At 33.1% G+C, this 20,232-nt stretch overlaps 1 protein-coding gene across 1 annotated transcript; it reads left to right on the plus strand.

Moving 5' to 3' along the window:
• Positions 1-7,153: 7,153 nt before the first annotated feature.
• LOC141656434 (3',5'-bisphosphate nucleotidase AHL) lies at positions 7,154-11,355 on the plus strand. Its single transcript, XM_074463318.1, has 4 exons — positions 7,154-7,475; positions 9,150-9,828; positions 10,507-10,832; positions 11,099-11,355. Exons 1-3 carry the CDS (start codon positions 7,310-7,312, stop codon positions 10,808-10,810), a joined length of 1,149 nt encoding a protein of 382 aa, XP_074319419.1. The 5' UTR covers positions 7,154-7,309; the 3' UTR covers positions 10,811-10,832; positions 11,099-11,355.
• The last annotated feature ends 8,877 nt before the right edge of the window (positions 11,356-20,232 follow it).

Below are 20,232 nucleotides of genomic sequence, written 5' to 3' on the forward strand. Positions count from 1 at the left end.
TAAAATCATGGGATTTTCCAATGCCTATGTTTTCTAAGTGGCAACCAAACGACCCCTGAATGTTCGATTGTGATCAGTATGCAAAATAGAAACATGCAGTGTGAGTTGAATGGAGGGAATCTACATCTACATAGTATAAAAGCTGAGTTTTTTTAAAATAGTTCTTATTGGTTGTTGAGTTTCAACGTGTGGGTCCTCCATGTTTTCTATTCTATTTAACTAGTGTAGATCCCCGTGCTACAACACGGTATTTTTTAGTTTTGTTTTATAAAGAGACATTCTCGTTAAATTAATTGCATAAATTAACTGTACCTTTAATGTTATAATGTACTAATATAATCTTAGTAAGAGCTAGAAAATGAAAGTTTATTACCATCAAAAGACACTTTAAATTAAGTTATTTTTGTCTTAAACCATTATTACTTTACTATAAAAATTAACTCTGTAATGATATATCATTGCATGAAACTAATTTATGACATTAAATTACAATTCAGCGATGTAAAAATGTAAAATCTAAGTAAAACGCATATAACCTTATAACAAAAACAGGTAAAAACAGTATACTACGCACTTAAAAAGACGATCTACGAATAATTAGACTAATATTTTTCTTATTTTTAATAAAAAAAAATACATAAAAATTGTTACGTCCTTTAAAATATACACCATATTTAGGGTATGACTGATTAAGGATAATATAAGAAACAGATTTATGTAATTTTAGGGTGTAAGTGATGACAATAATTATGTTAAAGACAGCATAAGAAGCAGATTTGCGTAATTTTAGAGTGTAACTGATGAAAAACAATATTTATGGAAATGAAAATGATTGCATAATAAATTATAGATTTTAATGAAGAAGTCATAAATATGAATTTTAATTAAAAGATTAGAGTTTAATTAGAAGAATATATTGATTGAAAAGATAATAATGTAATGAATTTTTTTTTACTTGTTACCTTATTTAGCTAGATACCTTTTGGAGGGAAAACTAAGATAATTTTTATTCTCTTAGTAGTAGGGGGATTACCCTCTATCCTTAACCCAATTTCTCATATTTCAATCTCATATTCTTATTTTAACTACTTATATTAAAACATAAGTTAAAATGTCACATTTACATAAAATGTTGCAATTTACAACATTTAACGGTCTAACACTCTAACATGTCAAATACCTAAAGTATAATTCTAATAATATAAGGTTCTATATTATTGATATTCAAATCTATTTATCAAATATTCGAATCTCCAAATTTGACTATTTATATTGTTACGGTATTGAACACTTAATCACGCTCAATTATATGCTCATGTATCTAATGACCGCGCCTGCTATGATGACCCGTACATACGGGGTATAAAACTAGTATATTGTTAAGACTCGGTCAAAAGGAATTATTGCATTCTTGATAATTCGAACCGGAGAATTCGAGACAATTGAATACTTTCTTCATTAGTGATTATTCATTCAATCGACAACTACGATATATGTTGAATCGATCGCAGCCACATTCCTTTTGGGTTAATGACTGCGATGATGACCAAGACACTTAAATAAGAAAAATGTAAATAATTGCGACAGAGAGGAGTAAATAAAATTTGTACACATGCAAAATACATTAAGATGCATAAATGACATTTAACAAAGCCAGAACATACTCTTCCTGTTCCAATCAATTATATAAACTGAAACGTAAAGAAATGACTGAGACACTCAAATAAGGAAAACGTAAAGAATTGATCAGGACATATTTGTACACATGCAAAATACATTAAGCTGCATGAATGACAATTAACAAAGCCAAAACATATACTCTTCCTGTTCCAATCAATTATATAAACTGAAACGTAAAGAAATGACTGAGACACTCAAATAAGGAAAACGTAAAGAATTGATCAGGACATATTTGTACACATGCAAAATACATTAAGCTGCATGAATGACAATTAACAAAGCCAAAACATATACTCTTCCTGTTCCAATCAATTATATAAATCAAACGTAAAGAAATGATGAGACACTCAAATAAGGAAAACGTAAAGAATTGATCGGACATATTTGTACACATGCAAAATACATTAAGCTGCATGAATGACAATTAACAAAGCCAAAACATATACTCTTCCTGTTCCAATCAATTATATAAATCAAACGTAAAGAAATGATGAGACACTCAAATAAGGAAAACGTAAAGAATTGATCGGGACATATTTGTACACATGCAAAATACATTAAGCTGCATGAATGACAATTAACAAAGCCAAAACATATACTCTTCCTGTTCCAATCAATTATATAAATCAAACGTAAAGAAATGATCGAGACACTCAAATAAGGAAAACGTAAAGAATTGATCAGGACATATTTGTACACATGTAAAATACATTAAGTGCGCATGAATGACAATTAACAAAGCCAAAACATATACTCTTCCTGTTCCAATCAATTATATAAACTGAAACGTAAAGAAATGATCGAGACACTCAAATAAGGAAAACGTAAAGAATTGATCGGACATATTTGTACACATGCAAAATACATTAAGCTGCATGAATGACAATTAACAAAGCCAAAACATATACTCTTCCTGTTCCAATCAATTATATAAACTGAAACGTAAAGAAATGATCGGAGACACTCAAATAAGGAAAACGTAAAGAATTGATCAGGACATATTTGTACACATGCAAAATACATTAAGCTGCATGAATGACAATTAACAAAGCCAAAACATATACTCTTCCTGTTCCAATCAATTATATAAACTGAAACGTAAAGAAATGACTGAGACACTCAAATAAGGAAAACGTAAAGAATTGATCAGGACATATTTGTACACATGCAAAATACTTTAAGCTGCATGAATGACAATTAACAAAGCCAAAACATATACTCTTCCTGTTCCAATCAATTATATAAATCTAAACGTAAAGAAATGACTCGAGACACTCAAATAAGGAAAACGTAAAGAATTGATCGGACATATTTGTACACATGCAAAATACTTTAAGCTGCATGAATGACAATTAACAAAGCCAAAACATATACTCTTCCTGTTCCAATCAATTATATAAATCAAACGTAAAGAAATGATCGAGACACTCAAATAAGGAAAACGTAAAGAATTGATCGGACATATTTGTACACATGCAAAATACTTTAAGCTGCATGAATGACAATTAACAAAGCCAAAACATATACTCTTCCTGTTCCAATCAATTATATAAATCAAACGTAAAGAAATGATCGAGACACTCAAATAAGGAAAACGTAAAGAATTGATCGGGACATATTTTTGTACACATGCAAAATACTTTAAGCTGCATGAATGACAATTAACAAAGCCAAAACATATACTCTTCCTGTTCCAATCAATTATATAAATCAAACGTAAAGAAATGATCGAGACACTCAAATAAGGAAAACGTAAAGAATTGATCGGACATATTTGTACACATGCAAAATACTTTAAGCTGCATGAATGACAATTAACAAAGCCAAAACATATACTCTTCCTGTTCCAATCAATTATATAAACTGAAACGTAAAGAAATGATCGGAGACACTCAAATAAGGAAAACGTAAAGAATTGATCGGACATATTTGTACACATGCAAAATACTTTAAGCTGCATGAATGACAATTAACAAAGCCAAAACATATACTCTTCCTGTTCCAATCAATTATATAAATCAAACGTAAAGAAATGATCGGAGACACTCAAATAAGGAAAACGTAAAGAATTGATCGGGACATATTTGTACACATGCAAAATACTTTAAGCTGCATGAATGACAATTAACAAAGCCAAAACATATACTCTTCCTGTTCCAATCAATTATATAAATCAAACGTAAAGAAATGATCGGAGACACTCAAATAAGGAAAACGTAAAGAATTGATCGTGACATATTTGTACACATGCAAAATACTTTAAGCTGCATGAATGACAATTAACAAAGCCAAAACATATACTCTTCCTGTTCCAATCAATTATATAAATCAAACGTAAAGAAATGATCGAGACACTCAAATAAGGAAAACGTAAAGAATTGATCAGGACATATTTGTACACATGCAAAATACTTTAAGCTGCATGAATGACAATTAACAAAGCCAAAACATATACTCTTCCTGTTCCAATCAATTATATAAACTGAAACGTAAAGAAATGACTGAGACACTCAAATAAGGAAAACGTAAAAAATTGATCAGGACATATTTGTACACATGCAAAATACTTTAAGCTGCATGAATGACAATTAACAAAGCCAAAACATATACTCTTCCTGTTCCAATCAATTATATAAATCAAACGTAAAGAAATGGTAGACACTCAAATAAGGAAAACGTAAAAAATTGATCAGGACATATTTGTACACATGCAAAATACATTAAGCTGCATAAATGACAATTAACAAAGCCAAAACATATACTACTCTTGTCCCAATCAATTATATAAACTGAAACGTAAAGAAATGACTGAGACACTCAAATAAGAAAAATGTAAAGAATTAAACGCGACAAAAGGGAGTAAAGGAAGGAAGAAAAATACCCAAAGGGAAACAATAGTATCCAAAACCCAACCAAGTTGACCACTCAAAAGAAAGATAAGCTAATCCCATCATCTTTATCTCCACCACCATTAAAATTAAAATTAAAAATAATCTGCTGTAGTTAATTTCTTCAACAGTTATCAGCAGGGTAAAAATGTAGGTGAAATAGTTTTCATTGAAAATGTTAGCAATTTCTCGGTTCCTGAAATCGAGTTTACAGTTGACAGTGTTCAACTGTGTGCTTTTTCTGCAGTAAGTTCAGTAGCAGCAGGGGTTTTCATCACAGTAGTCATTTTCCTGGTAAACGAGTGTTTGATCTTGAAACAAGTAGCAGAAACAATCGAGTCTCTGAAAAACGTGTTGGATACTCGTATAACCAGGGTTCAAAATGAATGATACTCGTATAACCAGGGTGTCACTTAGCTTTGCTACTCATATAATGAATGATACTCGTATAACCAGGGTTCAAAATCCGTCAGCATCAGAAAAAGATTTGAGCATGGATTTGGAGAAGGTGACGTTGTGAGAGACGGCCTTTTACAAGTGTCAATAAGTTGGGGAATTTAGAGAGACGAGATTTTGAATACATCAGGTTAATTCTTAAACCTCAGCTGAATGTTTTGAGGCAGCTAACTTAACATTTTGCTATTTATCAGATATGTTCCTAACAACGATACAGATTCGTCCAACTCGAACTCCAAAGAGATCAGAAGATTCGGTTGACAAAATCCTGCAATAATTTCAACATGTACAAGGCCAAACTTCAGATCATATGCTTAAGACGGTCTCAATTGAGATTTTGTGCAATCGTATATTAACAACTTTACATCAAAACCATCTAATGGCTACAAACACGACAACAACAGCATCAGAGCCTTAGTCCCAAAATGATTTGGAGTCGGCTAACATGATTTGGAGTCTGAAACCGTCTAAAGATCCAAAATTTAAACTTTAACTAGCTTTCGACAAGATAACCACAAGTCCCCAACCATCAACCCTTAATATTCTAAGAGCAAACCACATTTCCTCAATCTAGAAACCCGAAAAGATCGCTATGTGAAAAGTTGCAAGAGTTTCAATCAATAATTTAAACCAACATTATAATTCCATCATTTAATCAGTAATTTTTTTCCTTAATTCAAATTAGTAATGCAAAATTGAGTATATTAACTTAGAGGGTGCAATTAATTTTTCAGTTTCAAAGTAAAGATTTAATAACTTTCAAAACTAGAACTAAAATTTAAACATGTCGGGAAACGGAAACAGCCCTTTTGGGTGGGGTAAGACTGCATACATCCGACCCCTTATTCCGCAATTTGCGGAAGCCATTGAAGCACGGAAAATTCATACGAGTAGTTGATAGTACCGACTACGGATTACTTAGGGCATTGCATTGTTTGGCCCAAACATATAAATTTGTGTCTTCTGAGTCCCGCTCTTTTGGACTGAAATTCTCGAAAGTAAATTGAACGTTGAATTTAATCGTAAAACTTGAACGGAAGGGAAGGGTAAAACTGTATTGAATTTGCACTTGAAATGAACTAAATTAATCACAAAATAAATACGTATTTCCTCTATTTCAGTCATTTGTTTACGTATTCTATTTTAGGTGTCTTAATCATTTGTTTATCTTTCTATTTTGAGAATGTTTTTTAAGAAAAATTTGATCATGCACACTCCATTTGGTCCATTATCACCAAATAACTAATCCTCTCCTACTTTCTTCTTCTTTTTTTTTTTTTTTAATCAAAATTAAAGATAAACAAATAACTAAAACAAAGCACAAGATTTTATAGGAGTAGGAAATAGATATGACACATAATGACACGACATAGCCATGCAGGTAATGAATATTTTCTACCAATAAATATAGCAATTTATTTTGAACTTGAGTAAACCTCTTTAAATTTTGATGTTATAGGATAAGCCGGTGTATTTTGTTTAATGGATTTTCCGTTCGAAATAGAAGGAAAAAAAGGGTTTGGATCAGATGGTCTATTTATGTTTAGGCCAATATTTTTTTTTTTTGGGTTGAATAAAGATGAATTGAATTAAATCGAGTTGAAATGAACTAAGACTGAACTGAATTAAAGTAAGCTGAGATGGATAGAGCGAAAGAGAGCTCAATTGAACTATAATTAGCTTAATGAAAGCTGAAAAAAAACGTGGCCTACGTGATTGTGATTAATTTCCCTTATTATCGATAAAGAACATATCATCTTGTAGTCATTCCTATTCCCACACAGACTAGACTATTGTGCAACATGAGATGTCTTCCCATGAGTTTATCGGGTCTTACTCGTCTAACCCCCTTTTTTAACCACTTAAACAAACATTTTAGACGATTTTTGACTCTGGGATAAAGATAGCCTAAATAAAGACATACTAAAATCGATTACCTAAGTTAAGGGGTTATTTATGGGTAGCCATTATCGGGCTAGCCCAATCCATCCCACCGCAAACACAAACACGACTCAAACTTGACTTAACTCCAAATCGAGCGAGTCAACACCGTTTATGACCCGACCCGATCCATTGACACCCTTATGAGAATCTTGTTACACCCACCCATAAACAAAACAAAACAAAACCAAAATCAAAACAAAAACTGTACTAATAATACCACTACAAAAATTGAATAGAAAATTCAACGGACTAGGAAGTTCCACCATGTGAGGCACTTAGCTTAACTTGCAATTCTTGTTATTTCGTATCTGAAATGAATCTAGACTGAATTATTAACAACAATGGAGGAGGAGGACATGGAGTTCTCCAAAGAATTAGAATTAGATGTAGCTGTTAAAGTTGTTCATTTGGTTTGTTCTTTATGTCAGAGAGTTCAATCTTCTTTAATTTCTTCTAATTCTGATCAAGTTAAGTCTAAAGATGATGATTCTCTTGTCACTGTTGCTGGTATTTTCCTAAATTCCTTAATTTTATATGATTTTTGTGACATTTTCTGAATTTTATTGTGATTATTTTGTGGTATTCTTTGATGGGTACTTTCTGATATTCATAAATTCTGTAATTTTCATGTGATTTTGTGACATTTTTTGAATTTATTGTGTTGTATTCTTTGATGGGTACTTTCTGGTATTCCTTAATTCTTTAATTTTTGTGTCATTTTCTGGGTTTGTTGTGATTATTGTGTATTATTCTTTGATGGGTACTTTCTGGTATTCATTAATTCTTAATTTTATAGTATGATTTTGTGACATTTTCTGAATTTGATGTGATTGTTGTGTAGTATTCTTTGATGGGTTTGGTTTGATAAATTTATGTACTTTCTGGTATCACTTAATTCATAATTTTATATTTGTATGATTTTGTGGAGCCCTATTGGATGCCCTGGACGGTTTCAGTTGATGATTCGCGTCAGCCAAGCCCAAATCATTCTGGGACTAAGGCTCTAATGTTGTTGTATGATTTTGTGGCATTTTATGACTTTGTTGTGATTGTTGTGTGGTATCCTTTGATGGGTTTGGTGTGGGTATTCTTTATCGGGTTTGTTTTAATAAATTAATGCACTTTATGGTTTTTTTCCGAATATAGGCATGATGATATTTTTTAAGTTGATGGGTATGGTGTAGAAATTCAATTAGGGTTATGAGCTATTTCAAGAAACTGTGCTTTCCTTGGTGGGTATGGCTCAAAAAGGTGGACTAGTTTTCAGATTTCGATAATTTGGTTGTGTGTTTGCTATGTAATTGATATGGTCTGTTAGGTGGTAGGACGGAACGATGGTGAAACATCCATGGTAATGTAATTGGCTAGAAAGAAACCCAAGAATTCTATTCTACTTAAGAGGTAGTATACTCCTGCCTCAGGATAGTGTGAGAGTATAGCAGTAGCAATTGGGGACGGCAAGATTTCGCATTTTGCAGAAATGCTGTCATTGATTTGTAGGATGTTTCTTCACCCTTTTCTACATAATGGGCTTGGGTGTGTAATGTTGAACAGTTTTATAGGTTTGTCATTTCGTTTTTGAAAATGCGATGGCAAAATTGTGCTCATCTTTGTAAAAGTAACATTTCTATTGTTCAACCGAAAGATAAATTATAAATCAATACAATTCTGTCAACAACTTACATCCAAAAAAAACAAGGTTATGCCATGGGACACCCACATCCTAATGTTACGAATCTTTTCCATGCTTTTGGATGTGTCTTGGTCTAGGATAATGTAGAATGTAAGTATGTATAGCCCCCATTTATATTGGTTCGACTTTGTCTCGAAGATTGCTTGTATTAAGAGTAGTTGTTACGGGTCGCCTTGGAGAATTCAATGCCATACACGAGAGTAATAGTCCCGTCCCCTACCCCTTTAGCTTTCCTTGATCACCATTGCTTCCCTTATTTTCTCCTGTACTTCATTATCCCATAATCCAAGCGAGACCTTAAAAGGTTGTCTTTTAAAATTGAATTTTAAATGATTCATTAGCCACATCTGCAAGATTGCTAGTCTAATTGATGCTGTTGGCTGTTTGTTTGTTCTCTTTCCAATGTATTCATTTCAGTTCGAATGCATTGTTCTCCTATGTGTTGTACACTTGATTTGGATGACAGACCGACATTACTTCGTGAACAGATTACAGTGTTCAAGCTGTTGTTAGCTGGATACTTTCTGAATACTTTGGAAGCCAAAATATATCCATTGTTGCTGAAGAAGATTCTCATTCTCTCTCAAAATCTGACTCATCGGGTTTATTGGAGGCTGTTGTGAAAACTGTGAATGAATGCTTTTCAGAGGCGTCGAAACATGGTCTCAAATGTCCAGTCTCTCCTCTCAAACCCGCCCAAGTAATCCAAGCCATCAGTCACTGCAGTTCCACTGGCGGCCATAAAGGCAAGCATTGGGTTCTGGACCCTGTTGATGGAACCCTAGGCTTCGTACGTGGCAATCAGTATGCTGTTGCACTGGCATTGATTGAGGAGGGAAAAGTAGTTCTTGGTGTTTTGGGGTGCCCTAACTACCCAGTACGGAACGGACTGATAAACCATCAACATCCGTCTACATCCAATATGTCCCCGGGTATTGCTGACATGTGGGAGAAAGGTTGTGTTATGTATGCAGAAAGAGGCACGGGTAAGGCATGGATGCAGCCATTACTCCAGGGGGATGTAAAGCTTGATTTAATGAAGTTTACAAGACCAATACGAGTATCATCCATTAAAGACCCCGCTCTTGCGACGTTCTGTGAGCCTGTTGAGAGAGCAAACACTAGTCATTCTTTCTCTGAAGGAATTGCTCATAGTGCTGGTTTTAGGTACATGTTTCTTGTTTGAATCCTTCAACAACATACTTTTTTCCCTGTGTAATTCAGTTTAAATGCAGCAGGTTGATAGCGTAAACCAATGACTCAGGCATGATTAGAAGTATATAGTGTCATAAACAATCTTCATGTTTTTGGCTTAAAATAAAGTATCCAGTGTCATACACTCGTACCCATACCTTGGACATCGTTACATTCAGCACATTGGTTTTATTATGATTAGTATTGTCGAAGAAGAAGAGTGTTTCATCAGTTAGAGAAAAAAATCGAGTTCTTCTGTGTATGCCTATGTCAACTATTAATTCGGTAACTTGTAAATGAAAGTGTGCATATAAGACTGTCCTCTTCAACAATGTCTTTGAATGGTCAGATACTTGTTATCTTCACTGTTTTATTTTGGCCTTTGTTCAGAAGTAAAGCCGGCAATCCGGCATACATTGACCGGAAGCCCGACATGAACACGACTCGAAGTTAACAAGTAGGGTTAAGACGTTGTAACCCTTTGACCTGTTTAAGAATTGGGTCGGATTCGGATTCAGATTCGGGGTGTAGTGACTTGTTTAAAGGTGAAACGGAACCCGACAGAACTTGATATGTTTGCTCGGTGTGGAGTCGCTCTTTTCCTTTACAGTAACACTTGTTCCAATTCCAACTGACCGTTTGTATTGCCAGGAGGAAGCCATTGCGTGTATATAGCATGGTAAAGTATGCAGCAATAGCCAGGGGAGATGCTGAAGTTTACATGAAATTTGCGAGAGCAGGCTACAAAGAAAAGATATGGGATCATGCTGCAGGTGTGCTTATTGTACAAGAGGCAGGTGGTGTGGTAACTGATGCCGGAGGACGTCCACTAGACTTCTCTAAGGGAATATATTTGGAAGGTCTCGACCGTGGGATTATTGCTTGTTCTGGAGCTGTATTACATGATAAAATCGTTGCTGCTGTTTACGCTAGTTGGGAGTCTTCTGTTTTATGAAACTATTGCTTGCTTTAGAAAGGTAAATACTTAACTAGTATTTTTTTTCCTTAAAATTCAATTCTTTCCTTTGTTTGAGACACTTAGGTCATCCACAAGGACCGAGTTTTAAGTCCTATTGGTTTATTATGGAGCTTCTTGGCAAAAACGGGTTTGCCAAGAAGTCTATGCTGATTTATATGTTCCTGGTAGAAATTCCCTGAAAACTTGTATAATTCCATCATTCGATTTATATGTTCCTGATTTTTGCTCGATCTGCTGCTGAAACAATCAAAATTTGTTATGTAGGAGGAAAATGGAAAGGGATGCTACAGATGACCATGAAGTCTATGCTGTGGCTGCTTCACAAAGATATCAGGAAGGATAGCGATTATAACTACCAATAACTTCTGACCCGGAGCACCATAACTAGTAGGATTTGTCGTTCCTGATATTGAATTTTGTACTGATTCCGACAGTAGTCATTTTATTCGTGGCGAATTGGCGATCCATTCACAGTTTTTTTAGATGGGATTGCTATATATAGAACAGTATTAACTTGCTAATAATCTTCTCTGGGATCTGGCATAAGATGTATGCTAATGTTGCTCTTCATTTCTGTCGAAATATTTAAAAATCAAAATTTAAAATCAAAATCAAAATTAGTTGTTTACACTCTTCTCGGACAGTAAAAAGTAAAAACATGGCTCTTTTTTTGGATGACGAAATAAACTTTGCTCTTTCCCTTCTACTAGGTTATTGCTGTTCTCGTGACTTTTGAATTTTTTTTACGGACTCACTTGAACCTCTCATCCCCTATTTACTAAATGAATAGGTGAATTCCAAAATTTTCCCTCCAAAAAGCATATTTATAAATAAGGAAACTATTGATAATTTAATTGTATTCACTAAATAAGGTAATTAATAATTATAATGTATTTCATTATATAATTTTTTTCATTTAATATTAACTTTTTCATCAAATTTTATAATTTTCACTAAACACTAAACTATAATATTTTAACTAAAATATAAATAAATAATATAAATTTATAAACTATTAAATCTTTTATTGATGCTATTATTTGAGAATGACTTGACTCATACTATGTATAAACAAAACAATAAATCGTTTTGATTACTTACATGACAAAAACAAATGAGAGAATTAATAAATTGGAATCATTAGTTTTGTGGTATAAAAAATAGTTTTTAAAAAGTACATTTCAGCACGTTACTCAATTCTCTTTGACTAATTTTCAGTTTTAATTTTTTTGTCTCGAAAAAATATATAATAACGAGAAAATGAACAATTAATTAGATACCATTATTATTTTACAGTTCAATTTATTATTTTACAGTTCAATTTTACTTGGTTTTCTTGAATAATTTTACAGTTCAATTTTTTTTTCTTTCTCATATAAATGCGCGGTATTTATAGAGTTTTTACTTTTATTTTACTTGAACCTCTCATTTGTAAATAACTAAATATACTCCATAATTCCGCTTATATATACTCTATATAGAATTAAGTTCAAATGAGTCCCCTTAGATTAGATGAGTCCATAAGTCCTCATCCTATCCATTAGATTAGAAAAATAAATGGTCAAGATTATAACAAAATTAAGGGCTTAGATTAAATCTAAAACCATAAAACCCTAATTCAACCCCCCTCCCCCCTCTCAACCATTCATTCCACCTGCCTCCTTCACTCTCTAACTCTCTCTCTCTAACTCCTCTTCTCCCTCCCTCGGCCACCACCCCAAACCACTACTACAAGCCCGACGCCATGACAACAACACAAAACCTCCACTTTTGATCTTCTTCTTTGTCGACCACAACACGACAACTCGCTGACCCCACCCTATCTACGCTGCCGCTGTAGCCACGGCCACCACTCCTACCCACGCTGTTGCCTCCCTCCCTTTCTCATTTCTCTAACTCTTTCTCATCTCAAAGTCTTTTTGGTTCTTGAGAATGGGTTTTTAATTTTTTTTTTTTAAAGTTTGAGGATGATTAATGGTTAGTGTTTTTATGTATTCTTTTTGTATTCATCTATTTTTCCGAATATCTCAAAGATAAACTTTTTTTTCTCACCAATCTATTGCATAATTCATGCCTCAGATCTTAAATATCAACAAGTTTGCAAGTTTGCTTTATTATGTATTATTATTTCCCTTGGTTTATTTTGTAGAAAAAGAAAGAGGTTAGATTACATAATTCATGCCTCAGATCTAAAATAGCAACAAGTTTGCAAGTTTGCAAGTTTGCGTATTATTATTATTATTATTTCCCTTGGTTTAATTTGTGTTTATTTTTGTTGTCTTTATATTTCACGAATTTGTTTTATCGATTTGTTAATCCTAAAACCACATAAATCTCAAAAACATCATAATCACCATACATTAAATGAGGCAGTAATTAAAGAACGATAAAAACATGCGAAATAAAAGGCCATGAAAGCCGAATTGAACGAGAAAGAGAGGGGGAAAGATACGGATTATTTGGTACGTACCCTCAACTTAAATGTAGATTTGGGCACCATTCGGGATCCCGTATGCAAGTGTTTCTTGAAGAAATGTCCTCGACGGTTTTCAAACAAATTGGTTTCCGAAACAATTGACAAACAACTCGAAAAAACAAACAGTTTTCTTGAGTAAAATGCACTTCGTGCAACGATTTTCGAACGCGAATCTAATAAAAAAATTATACGTATAATAAAAAAAATAGAAAACAATAATAACAATAATCGTTGCAAAATACTAACAAACGTAGTAATATTCGTGACAAAATTCTAATAAATCGTGGCAAAATATTTTTGTCTTATGAGTACCTTTTGTCATCATGGCACACTACGATCGCAAACTCTGGACGTTCTAATATGTTTGGAATTTGGATGATCATTGTGTGTTTTGCAATACATTTTGTGTCATAGTTAAACTTGCAGCATAAATAAGATGTATCAGCTATGTGTAGGCTATTGTTTTATTCAAGGCCGGTTTGTACAATTTAATTTCAGTGTCTACATCCTGTTGTCAATAGTTCTTCCAATAGTTTATAATAATGTTGTTGATTTTTTTATTCTTTTTTCTCTATTATTTTTATTTACAGATAATCTCTTCCCCAGATTTGAATGTTCCGCTCTATGGGTAATTAAGATTACCTCCCATGAATGAAGAGTTTTTCATCCGCACACTTGCCTATCAGTCTGTACTTGCTAGTATTTATGCCGGAGATAAGTTCAACAAGTATCGAGGCGGGACGATATTCAAAGGTGAAACTCAAAACTTTTTGGATGTAAGCGATCCATTTGATCCCAAACATCCGCACCTTAATCACGTGTTTACTGTCATGGCTTATGATGAACATTTTATCATCTTGAGAAATTCTTAAAGTGATCAGTGGGGTGATAAAGGTGATATCTCCTTTGAATTATACTCAAATTGCTATATTCCCTTCATGGCTGATGACATAACTGATTTTAATAGGGCAATGTTAATGCCAGAGAATAAAGCTTAAACGCCACGAATTTGTAAAGTGTACTACTTACCTGCAACTTGCATTTACATTGAAAAATTCGTGGCATTATCAATTTTGGTCGTGGCTTCATCAGGTCCCTTTTAATATGATGTTGGTAAGTCAAGTCTAAATCTAATTATTATTTATACATGTAACACGAATTTTATATGTACTTATAGACATATTCGTTATCACATTATTTACACCTCTCAAAATCTCATGTGTACATAATTTAACGCAATTTTAGTTTTTTATTCCAACACTATAAAAACTTATATCTTGGTTTTCTTTAGGTTTTGTTTTACTAAATATAATGGCTCTTTCAAATATATTTTTCTTAATGGATAGTGGTTTATGTTAAAACTTTTTCAAAATATTTTTTTTTCACGTAAATGTAAAATAATATGAGATACTCAATTTAATCATCTCTACATATCAAAATAATATAATACATATAATATGGATATCTATTTATACACGGACCAAATGTATTGGGCCACTGGTTATTCATGCATTATGCCTAAGAAAACCCTTTCCTCTATGAAACTTGTCAACATGGTGGGCCAAATATAAGGGCAAACTTGTAAACATATCAACAATTTCCGTGGCTCCATACATTTCACCAGGGTATTTATGCCTTCCATATAATATTTATACCGCATTTATTATGTTCATATTAAATAAGTAGCTGTAATTAATGATTGTCATTAAGTATAGATATTAAATAACTGGGTTGAAACGATTGGATGCGCCACATGACATATTAACCTTAATTACAACTAATTATTAAATACGAACATAATAAATGATATATAAATCTATGCAAAACATTAATTGCAACTTAATCAATGTTATTTATTAAAATATGTATGTGACTTCAATCTAAATTTAGTTAAAAAGATATTTTGGAAAAAATTCTAAAATGTAAATCACTACGTTTATCACAAAAAAATGCTTATAATTCTCGCTATATTTACAGAAAAATTTGATATTCGTATATTTATGATTTAAATGAGAATCTCACAATACGTATCATTTTATAAGTAATAAAACACTTTGAGAAAGTTGATAAATCTAGACCATTACATCCATCACGAAAAATATATTTGCAAGAATCATTATATTTATTAAAAAAATAAAGATAACTACTAAAATACAAGTTTTACAATGTGAAAATGAACAAATTTTAGTGCGATAAGTTTTATACCGGTTAATATATTATACAACTGGTTGTATATACAACTTATTCAATGTAGTTGAGTTTTGTTATAAAGTTATCGAGCTCTACTAACAAAATTATCGAGTTATGATACAAAATTATTGAGCTTAACATAATAATTATTAATGTCAATAACTTCGTAAAATAGCTCAATAACTTGTAAAATAGCTCAACAACTTTGTATAAGAGCTCAATAACTTTGAAGCGGTTCTACAATGCTACTATACAACTGGTTGTAGGATAGTATTTGTGCATACATATAAGACCGAAAGACACAATAAGATTTTGGGAGGTTTAAATAGTGTGATAACGAGTGTGTATGTACAATTGTACACTATGATAACAAGCGCATTTGAATAATCAAAACAAAAATAATGAATTATAAGTACAATTGTGTTTGACTTAAAACAAATGTGAACAAGAGGAAAACATATTACGGAGTACATTTAATTATAATTTTTTGCAATTAATTTGTATACATGAAGTATAAACAATGATTTATTTTGTTGCTAAATAGTTTGTTCACAAATCCATTTTGATAGTTGTTCACTGTTGTATTAATTTGGCCCGAGGCCCATTATAGCCCGAACAATATGGACTTGGGCTTCAAAATCCGGCCCGCCTTCCCAGCCCGACCCATGTATTTGGGCTGTTTTTTTTAGCACGAGCCCAGTCCAAATCTGGCACATTATCGGGTCTAGTTATGCCCAATTAGCTCTTAATTTTAATTAAGTACACCATATTTATGTTGTATTTTAAATATTATAAACTTAATCCTCGAATATTTTTATTTAAATAAATTCAATCTATTTTGTTTATAGGTAAAATATTAAACGTCATTATATATAAATATATTTCTTTATTACAATTAAAATAATAAAATATACTTTTGAGTTATAAAATATACAAACCGGTCGTACGGTGTAAGGGATAATACCTAGTGTATATATAAGATGAATTCTATTCCAATGTTATATTGCTATATGGACTGAGTTCTCCCATACTCAAACAGGAAGTCTTGCTGAAGACGGGTCGGAGTAAGTGACGGATAATGTCACTCACAAAACGAATAAGGGGGACAAGGTGGGGCACCCCCATGTGCTTCCCTCTCTCCTCTATTTGGATCATTTGTGAGAGAAAATGGTATCCGTCACTCCAAAGTGACGGATACGTGCCGTCACAAATGAGATTTTGTGATACTCAAATGTCCAATTGTGGAGGCAGATTATGCAACGGATTAGGAAGCTCTACCATGTAGGCAGTCAGTTCAGAGAAATAGGGACATGCATAAGATGTACTACATCAAACTTTATTTATTTTTAAGTCTATGTGAATTTTTTCTGAGCTTATTATCTTAGACTTTATTGATTTTTAGAATTTGTGTATTTTTTCTGAGCTTATTAACTCAGGTTTCATTCGTTTTTTGAGCATATATGTATTTTTTTCTAACCTTATTAAAATTTATAATTTAAATTTAACTAAATTTATATGTAATATTTTTGAGTTTTATTGTAATTTTTTTTTTTTGAGATTAATGTTTGAATGAATGAACTCAAAACTTTATAGTTCATAATTTTTGTAACAAAATTCAAAAACTTTATTATAATGCTCAGAATCTATAAAGTGATAGTAGTACATCGGGTATATTTTTTTTTTTTTTTTTTTTTTTGGTGTTGAGGGGTTTAATCCCCCCGGGCCCAGGCATTTCGGCGTCACCACCTGGACCATGTAAACCACCCCAATTGGGGCCGCCGAGATAACCGCATGCAATTGCTCATCCGTGGATTCGAACACGGAACCTCGCAGTTCTTGCCTTTGCAAGCTTTGAGGTTACCCAAGTCTACCACTAGACTGCAAGCACTTGGTTTACATCGGGTATATAATCACTTAGTGTTCGGTTCACCATTAGTTTCTCTTTTTTTCTCTCAATAAAATGAATCTAGACTAAATTATAATAACAATGGAGGACATGGGTTTCTCCAAAGAATTAGATGGTGTTAAAGTTGTTCATTTGGCTTGTTCTTTATGCCAGAGAGTTCAATCTTCTTTATTTTCTTCTAATTCCGATCAAGTTAAGTCTAAAGATGATGATTCTCTTGTCACTGTTGCTGGTAATATCAGTGGCGGACGCAGAATTTTCTTATAAGGGGAGCACCGGATTTTTTTTTATGTATATTACTTTTTAAAAAAACTACATAACTATTGGATTTTTTTTTTTTCTCTAAACTAAGGCTAAGGAGATAAAAAAAATTATTTGGTTTGAGCTAATTTTTTTTATAATAAATAATGTTATACATTGATTTATTTTTCATCAAAATATTATAGATTCTATTAAAATTTACATTGTTGTAATTGACAATAACACTACTTATTAGAAGATATTACCTTCAATCCAATCTAAACTACCCATTCACTTTTTAACGTCAACCATGTTAAATATTGACAGCGATTATATTTACTCAAATTTTAAAATTTATACATAAAATTTACATATTTATGTTTGTTATAAAAAGAGGTTTCCGGAAATTATAATTTTAATTCAAAAAACTAATATATAAATGGAGAAAAATGTGGTCAAAATGTCGTCTCGTAGACTTTGAAAAGTCAAATAAGTAGTTTGGATTGGATTGGAGTATATTACATGGTTCAATGGTTATGTAGTTTGTCCATCATCCAAAGGTCTAGAGTTCAATTCCGGTTGCTAACAATTTTTTTGCTACATTTTAATAGTAGTGAAAAATCACAAAAACAGTTTCAGGCCTCCTTCATTTATTTGAATACAGTCAGCCACACACTTAAGTCATCTATTCTCCTATAAGATCACTAGCTTTCTCAACTATTTTCAGAGCCACGCCTCGACACCCTGCCACGATTTGGTGTGCTACATCCTCTAGTCGAGAATCTGAAAACGATGAACAATGCAACTTCGTCTTAAACAAATCTAATGCTTAGTCAGACGGAAGAGGAGTTACTGCAATAGAATAGTTGTTCTGACACCCCATTCTCCTGTTAGCTGCTATTGAAAATTTACAAGAGTCCGATCATGTAATTGGATACGGAATTCAGGCTACTCAAATTCATCCGAGCTAGGTTGGTGTTACACTGCAAAATATCGGGACCGACTCACGCTTAAACACTCAAATTCGTGTACGTGAATCAATCCCCAGGGGGCAATTTTGTAGACATAAAAATGTGTCCTACATATTTAAAAATAAAGTCAAAGTCAAATGTTGAAGATATCGTCTGAGAAACGAGTATGTTGGTTGACCGTGAATATTGCATACTCTGTATATCATCACTATGTGTATAAACTATAGGATAATGATGGGTTCCTACTTCCTATAGAAATACTCGGTCAAACAACAGAATAAGAATTTTATTCCACAAAATGAGAAGGTTAATCAACTAGAAATATGGGAAAAGTTGTTGTAAAGTGGAACTGAGTACGTAAAACAAAGTCTTATATTGGGAGAATAATCACAAAAATCACACAACAAATCGAACTCCTCGAGTAAAAAGTACTAATGACGGTCTCAAATAAGACTAACTCCTCGAGTAAAAGGTACTAATGAGTAATGACGGTCTCAAATAAGACTAACTAATCTATAACTAAGCTTTCTGCCATATTCCAGTTTGAATTTTTTGGTTATTTGGTGTTTATTAGCAAGTAATTAGGGAATTAGCGTCCCTTTGAAACTATTCGGGTTTATGGTGTCCACGTCATCACTTGTATTTTTTTTCGTGTTTTTCGGTAGAGTCGCTAAGAAACTTAGCGGCTTCCCCTCTTCCCTATTTAACAAGCCATGAGAAGCCATGAAAGGGCAAAGCCGCTGAGAACCTCAGCGGTTTTGGTATTTATTTTTTGCACTTTTAGAAAATAGGAAAGTGGACAAGCCATGAGAAGCCATGAAAGCCGCTGAGAATCTCAGCGGTTTTGGTCTTTGTTTTTTGCATTTTTAGAAAATAGGGAAGAGGCGGCTTTACCTAAAAACACGAAAAAAATATACAAGTGATGACGTGGACACCATAAACCCAAATAGTTTCAAATCCCCAATTATTTTGCTAATTAACACCAATTAACCAAAAAATTCTTCCAGTTTCTTAATAATCAATATCCTGGAAAAACTCAGGAGGCAACACAATATTATCGTCCACGAAAGCTTCAGGAAATAACTTCTTGGCTTCCTCAAGATCCTTTTCAGCTCTGATATCGGCCTCCTTGGTATATAAATTCAACTCCTCCCACGTCAAATACTCACTGTGTTTAGGTTTATATGTTGCCGGATTGAATTCAGGTTGTGTTGTTTTTGTCTCTTTTTTTGGTTTGGGTTTTGGTTTTGGTATTGACTCTGCTGCGGTTGTTATTGTGCGCACCATGGTTCTTGATCCGCTCAAAAACGACTTCATCAATCGCAAAGCCATTCTCTTCTCTTCTCTCCTCTCCTCTCTTTCTCTCTCTTAAGTTTCGGCTTCTCTCTCTTTGTATGCCCTATATTTTTTGGATAGTGATAGGGCGCCACCGGGTGACGCCCAAATTGGGTGCCACCCTCTCACAAGCATTCTTTATTGAAGGGGCCCGCACTCACCCCATGTGAGAGGGTGGCGCCCAAATTGGGTGTCACCCGGTGGCAACCTTTCATTTTCCATATTTTTTTTGGTCAAGCTCTCTTTGTATGCCCTATATTCGGCATTTTATATCCCGTGT

This window comes from Silene latifolia, chromosome 5, assembly GCF_048544455.1.
Source record: "Silene latifolia isolate original U9 population chromosome 5, ASM4854445v1, whole genome shotgun sequence".
NCBI classification, from domain to species: domain Eukaryota; kingdom Viridiplantae; phylum Streptophyta; class Magnoliopsida; order Caryophyllales; family Caryophyllaceae; genus Silene; species Silene latifolia.